The 20,077-nt window shown below is 37.0% G+C and overlaps 1 protein-coding gene across 3 annotated transcripts in view; it reads right to left on the bottom strand.

The window, feature by feature from the left end:
• myom1.L (myomesin 1 L homeolog) overlaps nt 1-15,535 on the bottom strand; it is an 84,082-nt gene extending 68,547 nt beyond the window's left edge. For 2 of the 3 annotated variants that reach the window (XM_018267915.2, XM_018267916.2), the window contains exons 1-4: nt 15,312-15,471; nt 11,031-11,190; nt 2,777-2,914; nt 1,369-1,582 (exon numbers count right to left, since the gene is read on the bottom strand). In XM_018267915.2, coding sequence (XP_018123404.1) covers nt 1,369-1,582; nt 2,777-2,914; nt 11,031-11,164 — 486 coding nt within the window. In that variant the 5' untranslated portion in view covers nt 11,165-11,190; nt 15,312-15,471. Of the gene's footprint in view, nt 1-1,368; nt 1,583-2,776; nt 2,915-11,030; nt 11,191-15,311 lie in introns of all 3 variants that reach the window. The other variant, XM_041566391.1, reaches the window with a different exon arrangement.
• Between the last annotated feature and the right edge of the window lie 4,542 nt (nt 15,536-20,077).

Genomic DNA, 20,077 nt, shown 5'->3' with positions numbered 1-20,077 from the left:
CTAATAGGGATTAGGTCTAGTGAGTTCCCTGATCCCCTGTGTGAGGATCCAGGTCCAGGCGCTGAAATCATGAGGGTGTATGTATCCATGTGTTACACTATTGCCTCAGGGAGTTCTACTGTTCTGCTACATGTTGTAGCCATGTCTTAAATATCTGCTGATGCCTCTGTGGCTTGTAAGTACAAAACCTGTGGATCATTTGTCTCTGACAAATAAAGGTTTGTTCTGTTTGACTGCAAGAACCTCCTGGGGCCAATTTCTTTATTGGTTTATGCACAGAAGCCTATGGGAGTTGTAGTTGCACTACACCGTAACTTCACTTCTTCCAATTTGCAAAGGCCCTACCTTCAGTGATAGAGTCAAGTGTAACCCATGCTCTAGTTTACTAGCTGGTGATTAACCCCGTTGGCCTGTATAGCGCAAAAACTTGTTTCACTACACTGAAAGCAAAGCCTGCTTTACGTGATATTCATATTATTATACACATATTGCAGTATATTTATCGCTTAATGAGATGATTGGTTCTGAAAGTATCACAACTATGGGGTGTTAGTTTGTTGTCTAAGAGATTTTTCTGGTGGTCTTTTTGATGTTGGGGATTATTTAAGAACTGGTTGTCTATATAACGAAATGACGCAGGGTAAGCGCAAGGGTAGAGTTACACATAGAATTGACACTGTGTGACATGCAAATTACTTTAAAGGGGTGGTTCACATTTAAGTTAACTTTTAGTATGTTATAGAATGGCTAATTCTAAGCAGCTAATTCTAATTGTCCTTCATGTTTACTTTTTTATAGTTTTTGAATTATTTGCCTTCATCTTCAACCATATTGCAAACACAGAATATTAAAAAAATTAAAAAAAATTAAATGCAATTGCAAATTGTCTCAGAATCTTACACTCTATACCATACTAAAAGTTAATTTCAAGGTGAACAACCCATTTAATGTAGATTTAGCCAGATGACCCCATTGGTCATCTGACCACATAGTACCCTGACTGTCTGGCCTGTTCTTGATATTAATGGTATTTCTTACCACTTCTCACTCCATATCTGGGGGCATTGCAGCTACACCATCTCCTGACTCCATGTCTGAGCCCTGGTGGCCACAGAGAACTGGAAAGCTGAACTCAAAGGCAGAACACCAAAACCAATGCATGATGAAGACCAACATACATTGGGTGTCATTGGGACTCATTTAAGCAAGATGGTTTTGCACTAGGATTCAAACTTCAAAAAAAAAAATACATCAAATGTTTCACATTCATTTATCAAATCATTTCTGTTCACTGAAGACTTAAACCAAAAGTATTGTTTAATAACAGGGAATGCTATTTATATAAATGCTATTTATATATTAGATTACCGTCTTTTTCAGTGCAAGTCGCTCAGCCTGTTCCCTTATCTCAACAGTTCTTGACTTTTTCTGGTAGTGTTCGGAATGTTCTGATAATGAAGAAGCAGCTCTTGATACACTGATTCCTTCACCAGAGGCAAACAGATTCCTTCTCGCTACATAACCTGCAGTCTCCTTAATTCTCTGACCTTCAGTATCGGTTATTCCACTCACGTATTCCTGACTAGAGAGGAACAAATGGCATATTCACATAAACAAAAAAACACTAGCTAATGTCAAGTTCCTGAGAGATATATTGATTTTGTATAGCCATAGCAGTGATGTAGCAGGGAAAAGCTCTACAGTTGTGGAATGCCCTGTCACAACATATATGATATAGTGAATAAAGTACCCCCTCTTGTAAAATATAAGGATATTATAAGTTACAGAGGAGTTTCATGACCATATAAAAACACGAGGCCGAAGGCCGAGTGTTTTTATACAGGTCATGGAACTCCGAGGTAACTTATAATATCCTCATATTTTACAACTGGGGGTACTTTATTAATTATAATACACAAATTTAAGTGAGTCATGTGACAGAAATTACATCACTACTCATCGTTTATAACTGATGACATCACTACTCACCGTTTATAAGGATATAATTTACAAGATATTCACGGCTTTTGTGTATTATATAGAAATAATTTTCCTTTGGCATTTAATCCAAAAAAGTATTGGATGATGACTTCAATTTCATACTCCTGAAGAGTCAGTTTAATTCTCCTGGGCGAATGGGCATTCAAGCCACTGTGTCAACATTACCCTTGTATTCACTAATATTGATGCCTAGCCATTCTTAGACATGCTCTTTCTTATGTAATACTAAATGGTTGCTAGGGTAATTTAGATCCTAGCAACCAGACTGCTGAAATTACAACCCAGAGAGCTGCTGAATAAAAAGCTAAATAACTCAAAACACACAAATAATAAAAAATTAAAACAAATTGCAAATTGTCTCAGTATATCACTCTCTACATCATACTAAAACTTAAAGGTGAACAACCTCTTTAACAGGAATGATAAATGCCACTATGGTTATCTGAACATGATAAAAAAAATGACATGACATTCAGCCACAAAGCAGCTAATTTTAAGGTTTCTTGCCAATGGCAACTGGTTAATGTTGTGAATATAAGAACAAAACAGCATTAATAAAGAGGAAAAATAAGAATAAGATGGGTTTAAGCAACCACATGACAACTATGAGTCTTGCTTCTTGTGCTAAGAGACTGATAGATATGGCAGTAAAATGTTATCCTGCTGTTACACAACTTCAGATATACAGCTTGGCACTGTTACTAGGGTGCATGGCATTACTAAACGTCACTGAGATTGAATATCCAGGCTAATATTAAATATAAAACATACTTACCTTCCTCTAAATATAGGAACCACATAGTCAACGTCTTCATTCTCTTTGGCTTGATATGGGATTGCATGTTGTGATCTCTTTGCCTTGGGACTTAGCTTTTGTGATCTATCTTCTCTCATTGTGTAAGATGACCTGAGTCTAAAGTTAAAATCCACAGACATATTAGCAAAAACAAAACCATCTGTGAAAACCTTTAATTTTATTTTAAAGATTGTTTCAAAACTGTCCAATATAACCACTTATACTAATGCCCTTAGCACTAAACAGCACTTAAAGCTAAGCAAGTAATGTACTTCAGTTCAGTATTTCTGAGGCCTTTCGCTTCTGTTGATAAAACTGCATATACAAGAAAGCTGTAGAAATATTTTCTGGCAGCGAATAAATGCACAGATTGTGAATTAATATGTCATTTGATTTGCTGATATATATATAAAACAAAAAGTTATGCAGGGCTTTACATAAGATAATGAACAGGGAGCAAACTGTAAATAACAAACAAGGGTTTACAGAGTACAACAGGATCAGAGGACCTCACAAGTATTTATAAACTAAAGGGTACAATTGAGACACAGGGATTTCAGAATTAAATTTGTGATTTATAATATGACTGATTAATTAAGATGCATTAAATAAGCTTCCCTAAACAGGTGGGTCTTTGGGGAGCATTTGAAAGTTTGGAAAAAAGGAGAGAGTCTGACAGCTCAAGGGAGAGAGTTCTTGAGAAAAGCAGAAGCCAGACCTACAGGGTTTCTATAATTTACCCTTTGTAATGTTGTTATATAGCTGCTAAATTGCACCAGGGCAAATACTCATAGCAATCAATCAGCAATTCGTTCTGAGAACTCTACTACAAGCTATAAAATGAAAGAAGGCTGTGGTTGGTTGTTATGGGTAACTGCACTAATGAATGGTTTTTGTAGTGTTGGGTCCTGGGTTCCACGTTTGGGCAATTACCAGGGATCGCAGCTTTAAATGTTTTTTACATGCTGAAATTCAGACAAAGGTGAAAGGGCAAGTATTGTCAGGCACTTCATCACCCGCGGGAGAGGAGATTTCCCACTGGGTGATAAAGTGCCTTGTGTGTCAGGACCCTAAATCCATGTTTTTTCCGGTGCTTTAAAGGCCCAGGAATGTTAGAATCACTGGCCAGTGGGATGTTGTTAAGCACCCCCAGCAATTTACTTACTTCAGACTTCTTAGAAAAACGTACCAGCATATGTGACTTTCTTTTCAGTGTCACACCACCATACTCGCCAATGCGCCAGCACGGTGCCTTCACAGTACAGAAATTGGAAAATAATTCCTTTACTATGCATAAACTTTCTCTGGGGAGGCACAGAGGATGTTGGTACACTGCTAAGAAGAAAAGTACCCCAAGTTGGTGCATTTTTTTGAATAAAGACTAATTCTGGGGAGAGTGCCTAACAACTTTGCATCCCCCAGTCATTTTACTTTACTTTGTCCTTTTACTTAATAATGTGTCTCTTAACGAGTGCGGGCTGATCCGATAATCACGGGACTCCTGGGTTAACCCACAGGCCGGGCGGCTTAGGGCTGAATTTTGGCCATCGATGGTGGTTGAGGGTCACACTGGGGTACTACAATACCCCAGTTTTTTTTTGAGATATGGCTTTATGGGTCATGCACCAATGATCTGCAGCTGTGGATTGGGTGTGGATCCTACAATGGAAACATTTTGAGGGTTAGGGTCGGTTGTGGATTACGCTCAAGTGCAGGTTGAGTTTTTCTTGACCTGCACCTCAACAACACAGCACTGGGTGCCATTACCCTACAACATAAACATGAGTTTTCATAATGAACCATGGCATGCGCCAACTTCATGAGAAAGCTGCTTAAAGAAAACCCCATATTTCATATTGTAAGTGTGACTACACCATTTTCAGTATTTAAACATTTAAACCTTTACTACATAACATAGATTTTAGGCACAAAGTAAAAAAATGATCTGGCAAAATGTTTTTACCTGGTGGTAATTACTGCGCGATTGTCAGTCATTTACTAATGTTTTTAGTATTTATATTAATTAAAATACACAAATTTACCACTTCACACAACCTCCCACACATTGCAGTTAAAATGAGTAAATCTCAATATTTGTTCCTGACTTTACCAACTTGTTTAGTGCTGGGTTGGTGATAGGATTTTGAGCAGATCTAAGAAGAATTTAGAAATTGACTTAATCTCAAAGCCTTTGGATGAAAAAGCTAGTGGGAAAGTATGAGATGCTTTGATGCAATATGGAGCAAAAATTTTCTTCTTCATTCATCTAAGAGCAAATGTATTAAAATTCAAGTTGCAATTTAAAATTTTAACTTGAAAATTAATACATTTGGCCCATAGTTATTAGTTTTTCTTGTGAACTGGACCATTTGCTCTTTCTGCACATACATTACACTGCATGTTAAGAGTCATTCCATTGATCTTAATATAAGAGTTCTTGGGGTATGGAGTTTTCCAGATAAAAGATCTTTAAAAAATACCGAACACCCAGTCTTACAACTACAAAAAAAAACATTTCAATATCTAAATATTAACTAGGGGTTGTTTGCCATCAGCATTAATGTATGAAAAGGGTACTTATTATTACTAAAATCAAATCAGTGAAAAATTAAGAATTATTTATTTGCACAAACTTGCAATGATATATTTTTAGATATCCAATAGAATAGAATTCAACCCCTGTAACTGGCAATTGCACAACTTTGATATATACACAGCTAATGATTAAGTGTTAATACAGTCCTACAATTGTTACTCTTAATATTGCATTAGGCAAGAGATATGCATGTACAAAGCAAAGAATGATCTGGATTATATAATAAGGAATAAACTGATAAACAAGAAGCATAGAGATGGGATTCATTTTGTAATGAGGGAAGATATTATTAGGAGTCAGAAGGTTCAGGCACGAAAAAGCAAATATACAAACTATTAGTTACAAACTTGGTGTCAAAGATAAAGAAAAGTCTATAGTTTGGAAAGCAAGAGAGCAATATCCATATTTTTCACATGTAATTTTCTCATATAAATGTATTTATAAAAGAAACTGCACAATTAATTTTTATTTTTAGGGACCACTGTAACACCTTCACATGAATACAGGCACAAAAGACTCTTTTTAAAGGGGTTGTTCTCCTTTAAATTAACTTTTAGTATGGTGTAGAGAGTGATATTCTGAAACAATCTGCAATTGGTTTAATTTAGGGCTAGCAACCATGCATTGATTTGAATAAGAGACTGGAATATAAATAGGAGAGGGCCTGAATAGTAAGTGGATCAATAAAAAGTAACAATAACAATAAATTTGAAGCCTTACAGAGCGTTTGATTTTTAGACGGGGTCAATGACCCCTTTTTGAAAGATGGAAAGAGTCAGAAGAAGAAGGCAAATAATTCAAAAACTATAAAAAAAATAAAAAATGAAGACCAATTGAAAAGTTGCATAGAACTGGCCAATCGATAACATACTAAAAATTACAGTAGAACCCCCGTTTTACGTTTTTCAGGGGACCAGAAAAAAATGGTGTAAAATCCAGGAAAATGTAAAATCAGGGAAATGTATTATGCATAATATATAGGAGGGACCACAAAACAACATGTAAAAGGAGAGAAAACTTAAAATCAGGGGATGTAAAATGGGGGTTCTACTATATCTTAAAGGTGAAGCACCCCTTTAATTACTGCCAAGTATCCATGTATGGGACATTTGATTTGACAACTGCAGTCAGTAAGCCACACCACCAATTTCAGAGAAAAGTGTCAAATGTTTTACCAGGCAGTAGTATAAAGTGGTGTTAAGCTTATAATGTGGATTTACATAATAATCTACTGAACATGGGCATTGAGATTTTTGTAGCATTTACAGATATTTGACCATATTAAAAGGTAAGAAGAACCTTCTAAACCTATAACACAGTGGGGGTCATTTATCAACACTGGGCAAATTTGCCCATGGGCAGTAACCCATGGTAACCAATCAGATTGCTGCATTCATTGTTCTACTTGCAGCTGGCTTTAAAAAGATATTCACTGATTGGTTGCTATAGGTAACTGCCCATGGGCAAATTTGCCCAGTGTTGATGTTTAGAATGTACCCTGTTTGCCATAGCCCTTACTGTTCTTTTAAAAACCCAAGATTTCCTTGTCCATTGCTCTTTCAACAACATCAGCAAGGTCAGCAGCCATAACAAGTGGAGAACAACATAGAAGCCACGAGGGATGGCACAGAGCTTTGTGAAGAAAGATATGCTGAAATATAAGACATTGTGAACTCTTGTCAATCATTTCCATAGTTCCAAATGGTGGCCTGCCAAACCTGATCATGTGAGGGGCTGGCGGCATCTGCCTCCTGACATTAATGATGTCAAAGAAGGTTGTGATGAATGGAGAGAATTATATTACACAGAGGAAGCAAGACAGAAAAAGATTTGAGGAGTATTGCCACTTAAGATGCCTTTTGCCTACTCAAAATTTTTGAGGGGCAGCTCTAGTAGATTCGAATAATGAATCACTGGGATGTATCATATCATGGAACAAGTCTTTGTAAATGATGTTCTTTTTTGAGTTTTAAACATTCTGCCAATTCACTGGATTTGCATTAAATAATTTTAAGGAAGGGAGAAATGTGTTGAAAGTTGGAACCTGTTAAGATTTACTGGCCAACACAAAAGGGATTTGGAGGTTACTATACTGAAATATTCAAACAGCACAAGATCAAGAATGCTAGAAAGAAAGGTGGCATCATCTCAGATTAGGATCAGGGAGGTCATAGTGAGCTAGAACTGCTGCCATAGCTCATGCAGACAAAACATTAATGTAAGATATGAACATTAATTAAGATACTAAGGCATTAAGATATGGAACTACGGTTTAATTTGGTCTTCACTTGAGAGACTGGTGTGCCCCATATCCATAGTGATTCCAGACTTGGCTATGAATTATGCCTTATCTAAGGAATTATATTTGCTGCTGTTTGGCAATTACAGATCAAATGTTCTGTGCCCTATTATGCAAAATAAAGATTGGTGTTTTGCAACAAAATGAATGGGGGGAATGTAATATACTTCGTTAGCGCAAAAACGTTTGCAAAGACCATTGCAAACGACCATGTTTGCGTCCTTTTTGACCGATTACAGACCTCACCGATTTCATTTTTGGAATAAAGGCCTTTTAAGAATATACCTCACGTGTGGTGCTGTCTATTCATCGAATTTGTTTACAGAACAGGTGGAAGTGGCCACCTTAGACATGCGCCCGCATCTAATATAGCCTAAGGGTGAGTGCTGACTTCTAATCTATACTCACCGATTTCATTGTAGGTTTTCGACCAAATGGCTTTTGTGAACATTCACAATATACTGTATGTCATAAATTTTTGCAATTGCAAAGCTTCTTTTGCAACAAAATATTTAACAAAATTCCAGAGCAGGTGTTAACACTAACCTTAGCGATGTAACATTTACCAGCGAATGATTTGTACATTGCGAGCAGCGCTAAACATTTGCAAAAAATGCCATTTTAAACATTGCTTGTGATTGTTATTACATTCCCCCTTAAGCCTCTACAGATCACTGTCACATAACATGACACCTGTAACTTGAAATCCAGCAACCATGTATACTGTGGAGGTCACAAAAACTAGGCCAGTGGCAACCAAGTTGCAAACGCAGCAGTTCATTGCTGTAGCACACTAAAGGGGTAATTTATATTCTCCTGGGCATGGTGCCAAGTGCAAAAAACAGAATTGCTGCAGGTCTCTGAGTTCCGTTTTCGAGTACTGGACCTGCAGTTTCACCCATGACTAGAGTGATGTCTGTTTTCGGCAGCACATGCAAGAGGGGCAGGTGGCTAGAGGCACATAGGCATCCCCCCTCCTGTCCCCTAACCTCTGTGTCGTTCAGATGGACGAGTTAGTGAGCTGTAGAGGACAAATTCCACAATGGGGCACTGTCCTGTCCATAAAGACAAGGCTGGCCTGTTCCCTCTGATCTTGCACTGTACACCAGGGCCGTAACTAGGGGTAGGCAGAAGAGGCACATGCCTCAAAAGCAGCCTACCGCCACTGAAAAAGGTTAAGCAGGGTGCCACTCTCTGGCTTCAAAGTGTGCTGACGCAGGCCTGTCTGCGCCTGTTTGCACACGCTTCTGCATCCTTGTTTGCGCACAGCAGCATAATTTGTGCACTGGGCGTCAGTCCGCCATTGCCCGGCCCTGCTGTGCACTTTACGCCAGATTTATTATCCAGCATGAGGTTCAAGGGCAGCCATTCCCTAATGCTAGCTGTCCTATGTTGACCACTCTTGTGTCCCTAGTGCTTTTTGCACTTCTGCCCTCAGAAAATTGTAAATGGCCTGTTAAATGTTGGGTGGCTGCTTAAGAGAAATAAAACTTTGTATTTATTGTCCTTGTCACTTATATATTATAAAATGTTGGGCATTTTCTGTCATGGAGATTTCCAAAGCAAAGCCAGCAATAGCATCCAACTGTGTACCTTTTCCACTTCTAAGCTGTGCCAAAGGTTCAAGTACAGACAGGAGGTGACTGCCAAACTTTGTCACTGGGAAGAGAATCCCATGATTATATAAATATATTATATATATATCTATGGAAGAGATCTGAGGAAGCCACACTCACAGGTCTTATGATAAGTAGAAAACCTTTTTATTGTGGGCAAAAACATATACATATACACATAATTTGTGGCCACAATAAAAAGTTTTTCTACCTGTGAGTGGGCTTCTTCAGATCTCTTCCATTCATCTCCTTCGAGGACTGCACCCAGGCATCGGTGACCTGTTTTTTCGTGAGTGCCGGCATATATGATTATATGCATGTGATTTCACAATACAGATTTGAGTATATCACAAGAGATCTCAGTGTTGCTGGTCTTCTTTTGCTTATATATATATATATATATATATATATATATATATTTTTTTTTTTATATATATATATATATATATATATATATATATATATATATATATATATATATATATATATATATATATATATATATATATATATAAAGAGCAAAAAAAGCCAGCACAGCTCGTTTAAAAAGTCTTGTTGCCTGGGTGCTAACAGCAAAATAGTAATGTATATCTGGAAACAGGCGAGCACACACAGGTCTTAATTGAAAAACAAAAGGTGTTTATTAAACAAAAAACTGACGTTTCGGCTAGCACTCTAGCCTTTCTCAAAGTGAGAAAGGCTAGAGTGAGAAAGGCTAGAGTGCTAGCCGAAACGTCAGTTTTTTGTTTAATAAACACCTTTTGTTTTTCAATTAAGACCTGTGTGTGCTCGCCTGTTTCCAGATATATATATATATATATATATATATAAATATATATATAGATAGATAGATAGATAATATCTACTATAGGTAAATCTAAAAACAACTGGACTTGCTGATTAAGTCCAGTTGTTTTTAGATTTACCTTTAGATTTACCTATACTAGATATACCATGACCTGGATGAATAAAAATCTTCATAGTCATATAGATATATAATACTTTTAACATTAATCTAAAAGACTTTAGAACTGCTAATGCTGCACACATGCCTTGAGAATAACTGTTCTGCCATGTGATACTAGATGAAGAAGCTCATTTATCAATTGTTCAGAAAAAAATACATACATTTTTTCTTGCATCTTTTCACCAGTATTTTTCCAACAAAACCATTTAGAAGCTCAAAGCTCCTGAGATTAATTCAAATTAATGTTTAAACGATTCAAGCAACAAATACCCAAGAATGGAAAAAGAAAAAAAAAGCTTTCTGACATTTCACAAGGCTAAAATCTAAACTTTTAGAATTTTGATAATCCTCTCCTTAACTGTAATTAACATTTGCAACCGTATGAGCATATAAACAGGGTTGCCCATAACCTATTTTTGCCCTTGTTCTTCCTGTTCATGGCAGATCCAAACCTGCGCAGCCAAATATACTATACAAAATATTTTGTTGCAGACACTTTAGATATTCCTAATGGTTAGTTCCACACAAGAAGTAGAAGATTACAATGGTAGTTTCACCAACCAAGTACACGTCAAGTACAAACTCACTTTATTCCAAATGAACTCCCATATTTTTGTTAAAATTAGAGATGCAAATAGAGAAGAGAGTCAGTATTTTATTGCAGTTATTTTTAATGAAGAAGTAGTGAAAATACACAGTTAGTTTGTAAGACGTTAGTTGGCATGAGGAAGTAGAGTAAGAGATGTGTTGATTACCCAAGATGGCTGCAGTGAGAGGCAGATTGACACTTCTCTTTGTGTTGGTACTGGCTCAGAGTTGACTGTAGGTCTGTGCTGCGGTAACCACGGTCATAGTGATGATGGTGCTTTTGGTAGAAGGGCAAAGACATCCTGCCACCTCTGTTCACCTCTTAAACTGGGCACAAAAACATTTTTATTTAATTCATCTTCTTTGCATTATTGATTTGTTAGGACTGTATTAGTACAATTTCTATTGTATTAAAATTGCCTGGACTGTATAAATGTATATCAGAATAGCTGATATTGGTCTTGCTGATGCTGCTTATTATGTAACCTACAATGGATCAAAATGCCCTGTTAAACAGAGTAAGGTGGTATAATAATTATATCAGTGTTGGTCTTGTAAACTTAGCATATTGTCTAAAATGGCATCAAACTGAAAATAAAAAGAAAACAATGGCTTAGGAACAAACCTGTATGGATTAAAAAATTAAAATGTTTGTTGATATTCAGCTGTGGTAAACAAATACTGATATGTGTCACTTTTTTCAAATGACTCTCATAATAAATAATTGATCTGCTGCAAAATAAGTCTGAAGTTGACAAAACCATGTTTCACAATTCCTTGTTTCAACGTTAAGATTACAGAAGGCCCCTTTAGAATGAAACATATCCTGTTAGAACCATCTGGAAAATGGCTTTGACAAAATTATTGACACTGACTGCTTATTTGGTAGTACACCTTGAATAACTGAAATCAAGTGCTCCCTATGTTGCAGCCATGAAGGAACTTCCTACATCATCATCATCATCATGACAATATGAACCATTATCAGGTTCTATCTCCAAACTTGGCATTTAGATGTGGACTAGTAACTGACCAGGACAGTCTAGTGTTTGTTCTTGAGTTATTGGCACTTTTTGCAGTGAACTTCAGGTTGTTGAGTTGCAGGAAGATGTGATCTGTGACAGAGCCCGACACTGGCCTCACTGTTGTGCTCCAAAATGCCTGATTTCCAGGGGCAGCAAACAACATAATATCAGTGAGCCTCCTCTATGTTTACTCTAAGGATGTTTTCAGTCTCCTCAAAGGATTTTGGGTTGTTCAGGTGAACTCCAGTAGGACTTTCTTGAGCTTTTCCCTAACAGTGGTTAACTGTTAATTGAGTTGGTGACCGATAGCGTGTCTGAAGGTCAGCTGAACCCTTTCTGGCCACACTTCTTTTACCACCATTCAATCTTTGCAATCATTGATCAATTTCTTTTGCATCCAGGTCCGTGGCTACAATGTCATGGGCCCCAAACTTCTTTATAACATCACATAAAATTGACACTGGAACATACACGTCTCTGAGAACTGAATTGCCTGTTTTTCATTTAATACTATAGAGCATTTTTCAAAATCAAATATGGCTTACACGTCCAAAGAGGTGCCAATAATTTTGTTTTCCGGTTTAGGATTATTGTGGGGAAAAAGATGATTCTTTCTAGCTTTTTTGTTGCATCCCTCGGCAAACAAAAAAAATACACGTGGTTGTCATAGAATTATTTTCAAAAATAGTTTCACTTATATTTAAGCTAACGATGTAAACAAACACATTAACAGTCCTGAAAGAATTCTGCTGATATAAAAGTGAACCAATCTTTCAAATCTGGCAAATGATTCTCTAATAGATGTTTATGAACTTCCATGTACAATATTCTGTTTTCATTGCCCTGAATTCTTCTGAATCTTCAACAATCAGCCATCTTTATCAGCCATATGAAAATATTTTGTTTTGAGTCTTGAATAGTCACATGCCTGAATTTTGCAAAACATAACTGACAGCACCCTGTAATGTACTGAATAATCCCCAACAAATGGGTATCCTGCTTTGATTCTGTCCGACTTGCGCTGCGGCACTGCTACTGTCATTCCCAAAATATTTGTAGGTAGTAAGATAGTGTTAAACATCAGCCTTAAATATTCTGCTCATATTTTAAGAAACACTAATGCCAAAATGTTACAGTTTTTTACATTGTAAGCTTTTTTGGGCAGGGCCTGGTAATAGCTATGTTCATTGTATACACCCATTTATTGTGCAGATCTGAGGAATATGCTAATACTTTATAAATACATGTTATTAATAATAATAATTCGAAATATGATTACAGCATTTTACGTGCCATTATGTTTACTTCTATCCAGTGTGTTCAGCCATATTTTATGATGATCCAATGTTCAATGTGGCCTTAATTGATAATTATTCGTAAAATTACCTTAATTTGCCCTACTAGAAAAACCCCAGCTATTTTCCATTTTCCATTCCAAATCTGGTGCTCTAGGGCAAGAAGTAAAAGGAAACAAAAGCACATATGTTTGCGACATGTCTATCGATAGCAACCAATCAGCAGGTAGCATTTACTGGTCAGCTATTTAAAAACAATAATCTGATTGGTTGCTGTGGGTTACTAGACGGCCAAATTTAAGGGTATCTAAACCTGTTATCTCCTGGTAACCTGGCAGCCCAGTCCGACGCTAAATGCAGGAACAAAAGTAAATTTTGCGCTAGCCCTGTAAGCCTTTTTTATTGTTCATAACTGACAGAGCAGAAGAAACCAATGGATGAATGGAGGTCATAGATTACAAATTGAGGGAGAGTCTGTCTATGATTATGTACAAGCCTTAAAAATCCTTTTTACTTGTTTCCTACATTCTTGGGATTGTAGTCATCATACTGATCTTTTATACAAATATTTACTTTCCAACTAAAAAAGCTGAATATAAATAAAAATATTATATCCAGGCTAGGGCCGGTCTACAATTTGGGGATCTTTGTTATTGTTTAGTGGTAAAAAGGCAAAAAAAAACCTTTATGTAAGAGCCATATAAAGACTCCCTAATTACCTGGCACATAACTGAAACCACCACTAAGAACAGCAATATACAGGTGTTATAATTCCATCACCTACAATGCATTCATCCAATAGAATTTATAGACAAAACTGTTCTTTTAGTTTACACAATATTTTTTTTTTTTTCGTTATATCATATCTGTACTTTTCTAAGACTTGTCATGGAGATTTGCCCAATTTACAGAAAAAGGAGTCTTTTGCTGAAACTAGGTTGCTAGTTGTAGTACTGGCCATTTGTGACCATTGAACTTGTATTTTTAATTTATTTCAGCTCTGAAGACTATACTTTGCATACATAATTAATGGTTGCTAAATAAAAAAAGTATTTAATTTTTTAAGACACCCAAACCGCATTCTCAACTTATACAGTAGTGACATATTTAGCATTCAGGCGTAGCCCAAAAGACAAGGCCAGTATACAAGTGGATATTTTGGCATCCATCAACATATTTATGCCAATAGGTCAGATCAGATTAAAACATGTTGATCCTATTAGTCGGATACAAAATATTCTCATTGTGGTGGAATCGTATAGTGTGAAATCACTTCTTTGATAATACCATTTAATTAGCATAAGAAGTTATCTGAGCAGAATTTTTAAGGGCCTGGTCTGTTAATTTGCTACATATAATAGCAAACAAAAACTAGAAAGCCATCCAAAGTGACAATTTATATTTGTGTAACAAGTCAGAATACAAATTTAGTCCAGCTCACATATACCCACAATTCTGCATCTCTATCTTCTCCTTTCCGAATATGTGATGAGTTCAGCTGTCTCCTCTTTCAGCTGGTCAGTGCTATCCTGGGCAAATGCTTTACAGTCCCAACAAAATTAGTAACAGGCAAGAAGCAAAGGAACCACATGGAAACACTCTAATGTACGTCAGATAAAACCTTTAGTTCTGTCTTGGTATTACCTCTAACAGATTCACATTATTAAAACATATAGAAAGCAGAAATAAAAAAATAAAAAAATTATTGAATTGGCAAATGTTTACAAAAGCAACATTAATAAACATAATGAATGAGTGCATCACATTGCCAAATGGCCTTGCTAGATAATGTAACCAATGATGGGTGATGAAAGTCTAATCACCAACGTGCTCAGCTCAGAAATATTAATGGAGAAATTCATCTCTAGCAAAAGAACGGTTGCATTAGTTTTGCCTGACACTGAAATAAATTCAGATGAAAATAAAGAAGCACTTATTAAACAAGAGGCCAAGTCGGCCTACTTTGATGAGGACTCAATCTGCCATAGCAATGGAGGAGAAGTTAATTTTCCCTGCCAAATAAAAAGCCCCAGTAATTGTAGGAATGCGCAGAGTTAACTGCAGAGCCGCTCTCATTACAGAAAGAGGCCACAGTGGATTTGAGAGTACAGAGCATTGTGCCGCTTACCTGGGTGTAGGGTAATGCAGTTGGGACAGACCTGGAAATGGTGTAGGGAAGAAAATAAAATCCAGCAAAGTTGAAACCAGCAAAGAGTTTGCAGACACCAGTAATATGGACTGGACTTGTGAGTCCAGTGCAAAAATAATGCTTGGTGTCAGTGGAATGTCAGAGCCCCAGTCCAAGCCATTTATGGCCAGAAGGCATGATAAATATAGCAGCACAGGGAGGGAGAGGGACAGAGACAGACTGATATCTCCTCATATCAACATGTGCCTCCAGTGAGGCAGTAATGTCATGCCTGAGCTAATATTGCTTCAGTGTAGGGCATATCCTTCCAGCAATCAACTGGTTAAATCATACGTATTTATCCACCAACAAGAGGGTTTCATTCGGGAAGCTGCTGGTAGAAATGCCAACCTTTCAGTAAGAACTTCATACAAGTGGCAAACTAACAGGCTAAACTTCCATATACAGATGAGTGTGTCCCATTTCAAGAGGGTGGCCTCTCTCAGGACTCAAAGAGCAATGGAGCTTTCCATTTAGGTTACAAATAGCTCCCCCAAATAGTGGCCCTGCCTGAATTCAATTTTGAAATTTCATATTGAAATCAATAAGCAAATTCACTTTAACTGGAGAGTGAAAATGTGAATTTCTTTCAAATACTGTATATGGCACAAACACAAAGATCAAATATCTATAGCCTGTTCTTCCATAAGAATTTTTTTAAAAAAGTGTTAAGGAAGCAATAAAGTAAAAAAAAAAAGTGTAACACAGTTCTTAAAGAGGCCACAATAGTTAAAAAAAAGAATTTATTTAAAAAAATATAAGTTTTTTTTTCTTGCGGGTGCATAGGCTGTATTCGATTGTTCGTATCAAAGTAAGATCATATTCGATCGAAATCGATTCATAGTATTTTCAAAATAAAACTTTGATTTTTCAAAGTCCACCAATTGACTCCAAATAGGTTCTAGGAGGTCCCCCCATAGGCTAAAACAGCAATTCGTCAGGTTTTAGATGGTGATTGGTGAATGGTTGAAGTCGAAGTTTTAAAGAGACAGTACATTTTTTTCAAATTCTAATCAAATTTGGACTATTCCCTAGCTTGAAATTCATTTTTTTTTTACTTTGAATTTTCACTTCGACCCTTGATAAATCTGCCCCTAATACACAAACCCCTTTTCAGGAATATTTCCTGATTAATCCTTCATAGTGGCCCAATTTACTGCTTAAGGTCCCCATAGACGCAACGATTCTTCTTGCCGAACGACCAATTTTAGGGAAGCCCGACCAATCATTCGAAATTATCGTGCGGTTAGTGGGAATCGAACGATCGTATATATTACGATTTTTCGGCCGACATATGTCAGGAAATTAATCGGCCAGGTCAAAAAATCTTTTGTCGGTCCCAGTGCAATCTATCTATGTTTGCAGGGCCAAGCAGGCAGCTCCCCTTTGTTTTCCTGGCAAATTGGTCTTTTTAGTTGATGGTCAATTCGTACGATCATACGATCGTTCTGAGAAGATCGTGGTCTCACGATCAGGATCTGATCTTTTAAAAATCTCAACATCTATGGCCATCTTAACACACAGAATTTTCTAAACATTGAATTAAAAGGGCAAATTTTGAAAAGACCAACCCATTTATTCTATTCTGTATTCCTTTTTCTGCTTCTTTAAACAGCCTGTTAGAATTCAAAATTTCCTAACCAGCATAAAATGTAGTGATTCAATTCGCTGGGGGATTCCTAATGAAATACTGTAGAATAAAAGGTTTTGAATGATTTTTAAGAATATTTGATATTTGATAGATTTCATGCAAACAATAATTTTATCAAAGATTTGCAGTTTGCTAGTAGAAAGACATCTTTACCTATTTTAGATTTGGCAGAATGTTTACTGTCCAACAATATACTGTACGGTTGTCACTTGTCAGGGGTACATACATACAGGACATACAGGACACATGCTCTTGTGACGTATAAAATGCATGCAGGGTATTATTTTGCAGCAGTACAAGTGTTATCTATGTAAATGCAAGCATTATTTTCATTTTCGGGGCTCTACATGCCATATGCTTTGGTAAACCTAAGCACTTTAAGTACAGGGTCGGACTGGGGGTCCGGGGCCCATTGGGGCTCCTGCTGCAGGGCCGCCCTCTGCCGCCTCCCTGCAGCACTGCCTGGCCAGCGCATATGCGCATATGAGTGAGTGTGCATGCGCATATGTGGGTGCGAGTGAGCGCGCATGCGTATGAGCGAGCACACATTCGCATACGAGTGCACATGCGCATACAAGCACACTGTGTTTACTGTGGTGCAAAAAAGGAAAAAGAAGGCAGAGTGCAGATCTGGGCCGTCGGGCTCCCAAGAGCGTGGGGCCCACCAGGTTTTTTCCCGGTGTCCCGCCGGCCCAGTCCGACCCTGATTAAGTACAAATTGTTTAGTAGGCCCCTGACATTAATTTTTTGGATGTTTGATCTTGGTCTGCTAACACTTAGGGCAGAAACACATGCTGCTATTTCGGGAGATTAGTCGCCCAGCGACAAATCGCTTTTTCTCCGGGCAATCTGAGTGCCATCGCGCCGGCAATCTACATTCTAGCCAGCGGGAAGACAGCTCGGGAGATTAGTCACCAGAAGAAGAAGCAAATTGTCGCTGGGCGACTTATCTCCCGAAATAGCATCTTCTGTCTCTGCCCTTAGGGACTCTTATGACAAATAAACAAGGTGCTTATTTTGCAGCAGCAAAGTGTTAATCATGCAAAGTCATGCATTATTTTTGGGGCTATGTCATGCCATATACTTTTGGCTCATTTCGCAAGTCCACAACGCAGTGGGCAACTTAAACTTTTTCCCAGCAGTGATTTGCGCCTCATACCACTTTCATTAAAGAAACAGTCAGAATGTGCTCCTTGATGCACTCAGCCCTTCCTGCCTTTTGTTCTGAATTGATCACTGCTGTACCTATTGATGCAAGTGAATTTTGTAGCTACCATCGCCTTTATTTGAACCCTCGCAACCAGATTGCTGAAATTGCAAACTGGGGAGTTGCTGAATAAAAAAAACCAAAACAAATCAAAAAATACACAAAGTTAATTTAAAGGTGAACAACCCCTGTAATGAAAAGTACAATGCTTGTGTAATTAAAAATGCTGATCTTTATTGTCACCTGGAAATGAAAGTTCCGGCTCTAATTTTTACCCTGTTTCCCATTAGACAGTGTGCTTAGGCATTATATTGCTTTTATTTACTTTAAAACCAGTGACTGCATATCTTGAAAGCACATGCCATAACACCATTATGTGCTTATATATTGTTCAGTGCTGATTCAGCTGTTGTCTATAGATATGTATCTCAGCAGCAGTAAGCAATATGACAGCTCCCATTCACATGTCATGCAGAAAAGCAATGCTCTGTAAACACAATCATCTGTAAACGAATAGTGTATTATCAGTTAAATGCAACACTGACAGATGCCATATGAGTTGATAAATCATACTTCAAGGTTTGCTGTGAGAAAGTATATATTAAAATTCTGTGACATGTATGACTCCGAGGCTTTGTATACACTATAGCAGAAAAGGTGGAATATTGCAGATGTTGATGATAATGCAAGAATTAGGTAAGATTGATGAAAGGGGTCATCGACCTTTAAAGGACCAGTAACAGCAAAAAATTTTTTTTTGTTAGTATACATTGAAAAAAACCCACCAAGACAAATTAAACTTTAAAATCGCAAAGTCTTTATTAAGAAATAACTTGCTGAAACTCCGCTTGCGCTCCTCTTCAGTGAGCGATCCATCGTGCGTCGCTTGATTTCTCCTCCCTGCCTTCCTTATAGGAGCTAGCCAGGGAGGAGAAATTGAGCCCCGCACGATGGATCGTCGCCGTGTCGCCTTTTCTGAAGAGATTGGGAAGTGGAGTTTTGGTAAGTTATTTCCTAATAAAGGCTTTGCGATTTTAAAGTTTCATTTGTCTTGGGTTTTTTTTTATTTATAGGTATACTAACAAATTTTTTTAATTTTTTTTTATGTTACTGGTGCTTTAAGTTAACGTTTATAGGCACATTTATCAAAGCTTGAATTTTGTATTCATGTGAATTGTTTTAACTCTAATAAATTTGAATATAATCGGAATTCAATTGAGGGGTTATGTAATAAAAATATATATATATCTAATCTAAAACTCATATTACTGACCTGAAAACTCAAATCGAATTAGAATAGAATTTAACTAAACTCTCAGAAAAAAAAACCCCGAATGTTAAGAAGGCTAGTAACATCTTCAAATTGGTGACTGGACCTCTCCCATTGACTTATACATAAATTCTGCAGGTTTTAGGTGGTGAATAGTTGAATTCCAATTTTTTAAAGGGCCAAGGTTCGATAAATCTTGAAATTCGAATTCGAATTAAAATTCAAATCGAGTTTGGATTATTCACAATTCGAATTTGAGAGTTTTGACCATAACAAAAATGTGAAAATTCTAATTAGAATTTTCAATTCCCCCCAAGTATGTTAAAGAATAGCTAATGCTAAGCAACTTTTCAATTGTTCTCAATCTTTTCATTTTTAGATTTTTTTAAATTATTTGCCTTCTTCTTTTGACTCTTTCCAAGTTTCAAATGGGAGTTGCTGACCCCATCTAAAAAACAAATATTCTGTAAGGCTACAAATGTATTGTTATTCATATTCCCGTCTCTTGCACCTCTATTCCTCGAAATCCCATACAAGTGAATAGAGAGCTAGGGAGTTTACATCTGCTAAACTGTGGT

This window comes from Xenopus laevis, chromosome 6L (assembly GCF_017654675.1).
Source record: "Xenopus laevis strain J_2021 chromosome 6L, Xenopus_laevis_v10.1, whole genome shotgun sequence".
Classification (NCBI taxonomy): domain Eukaryota; kingdom Metazoa; phylum Chordata; class Amphibia; order Anura; family Pipidae; genus Xenopus; species Xenopus laevis.
Note: the sequence above shows the minus strand (reverse complement) of the source record. Positions and strands in the feature narration are given on the sequence as shown.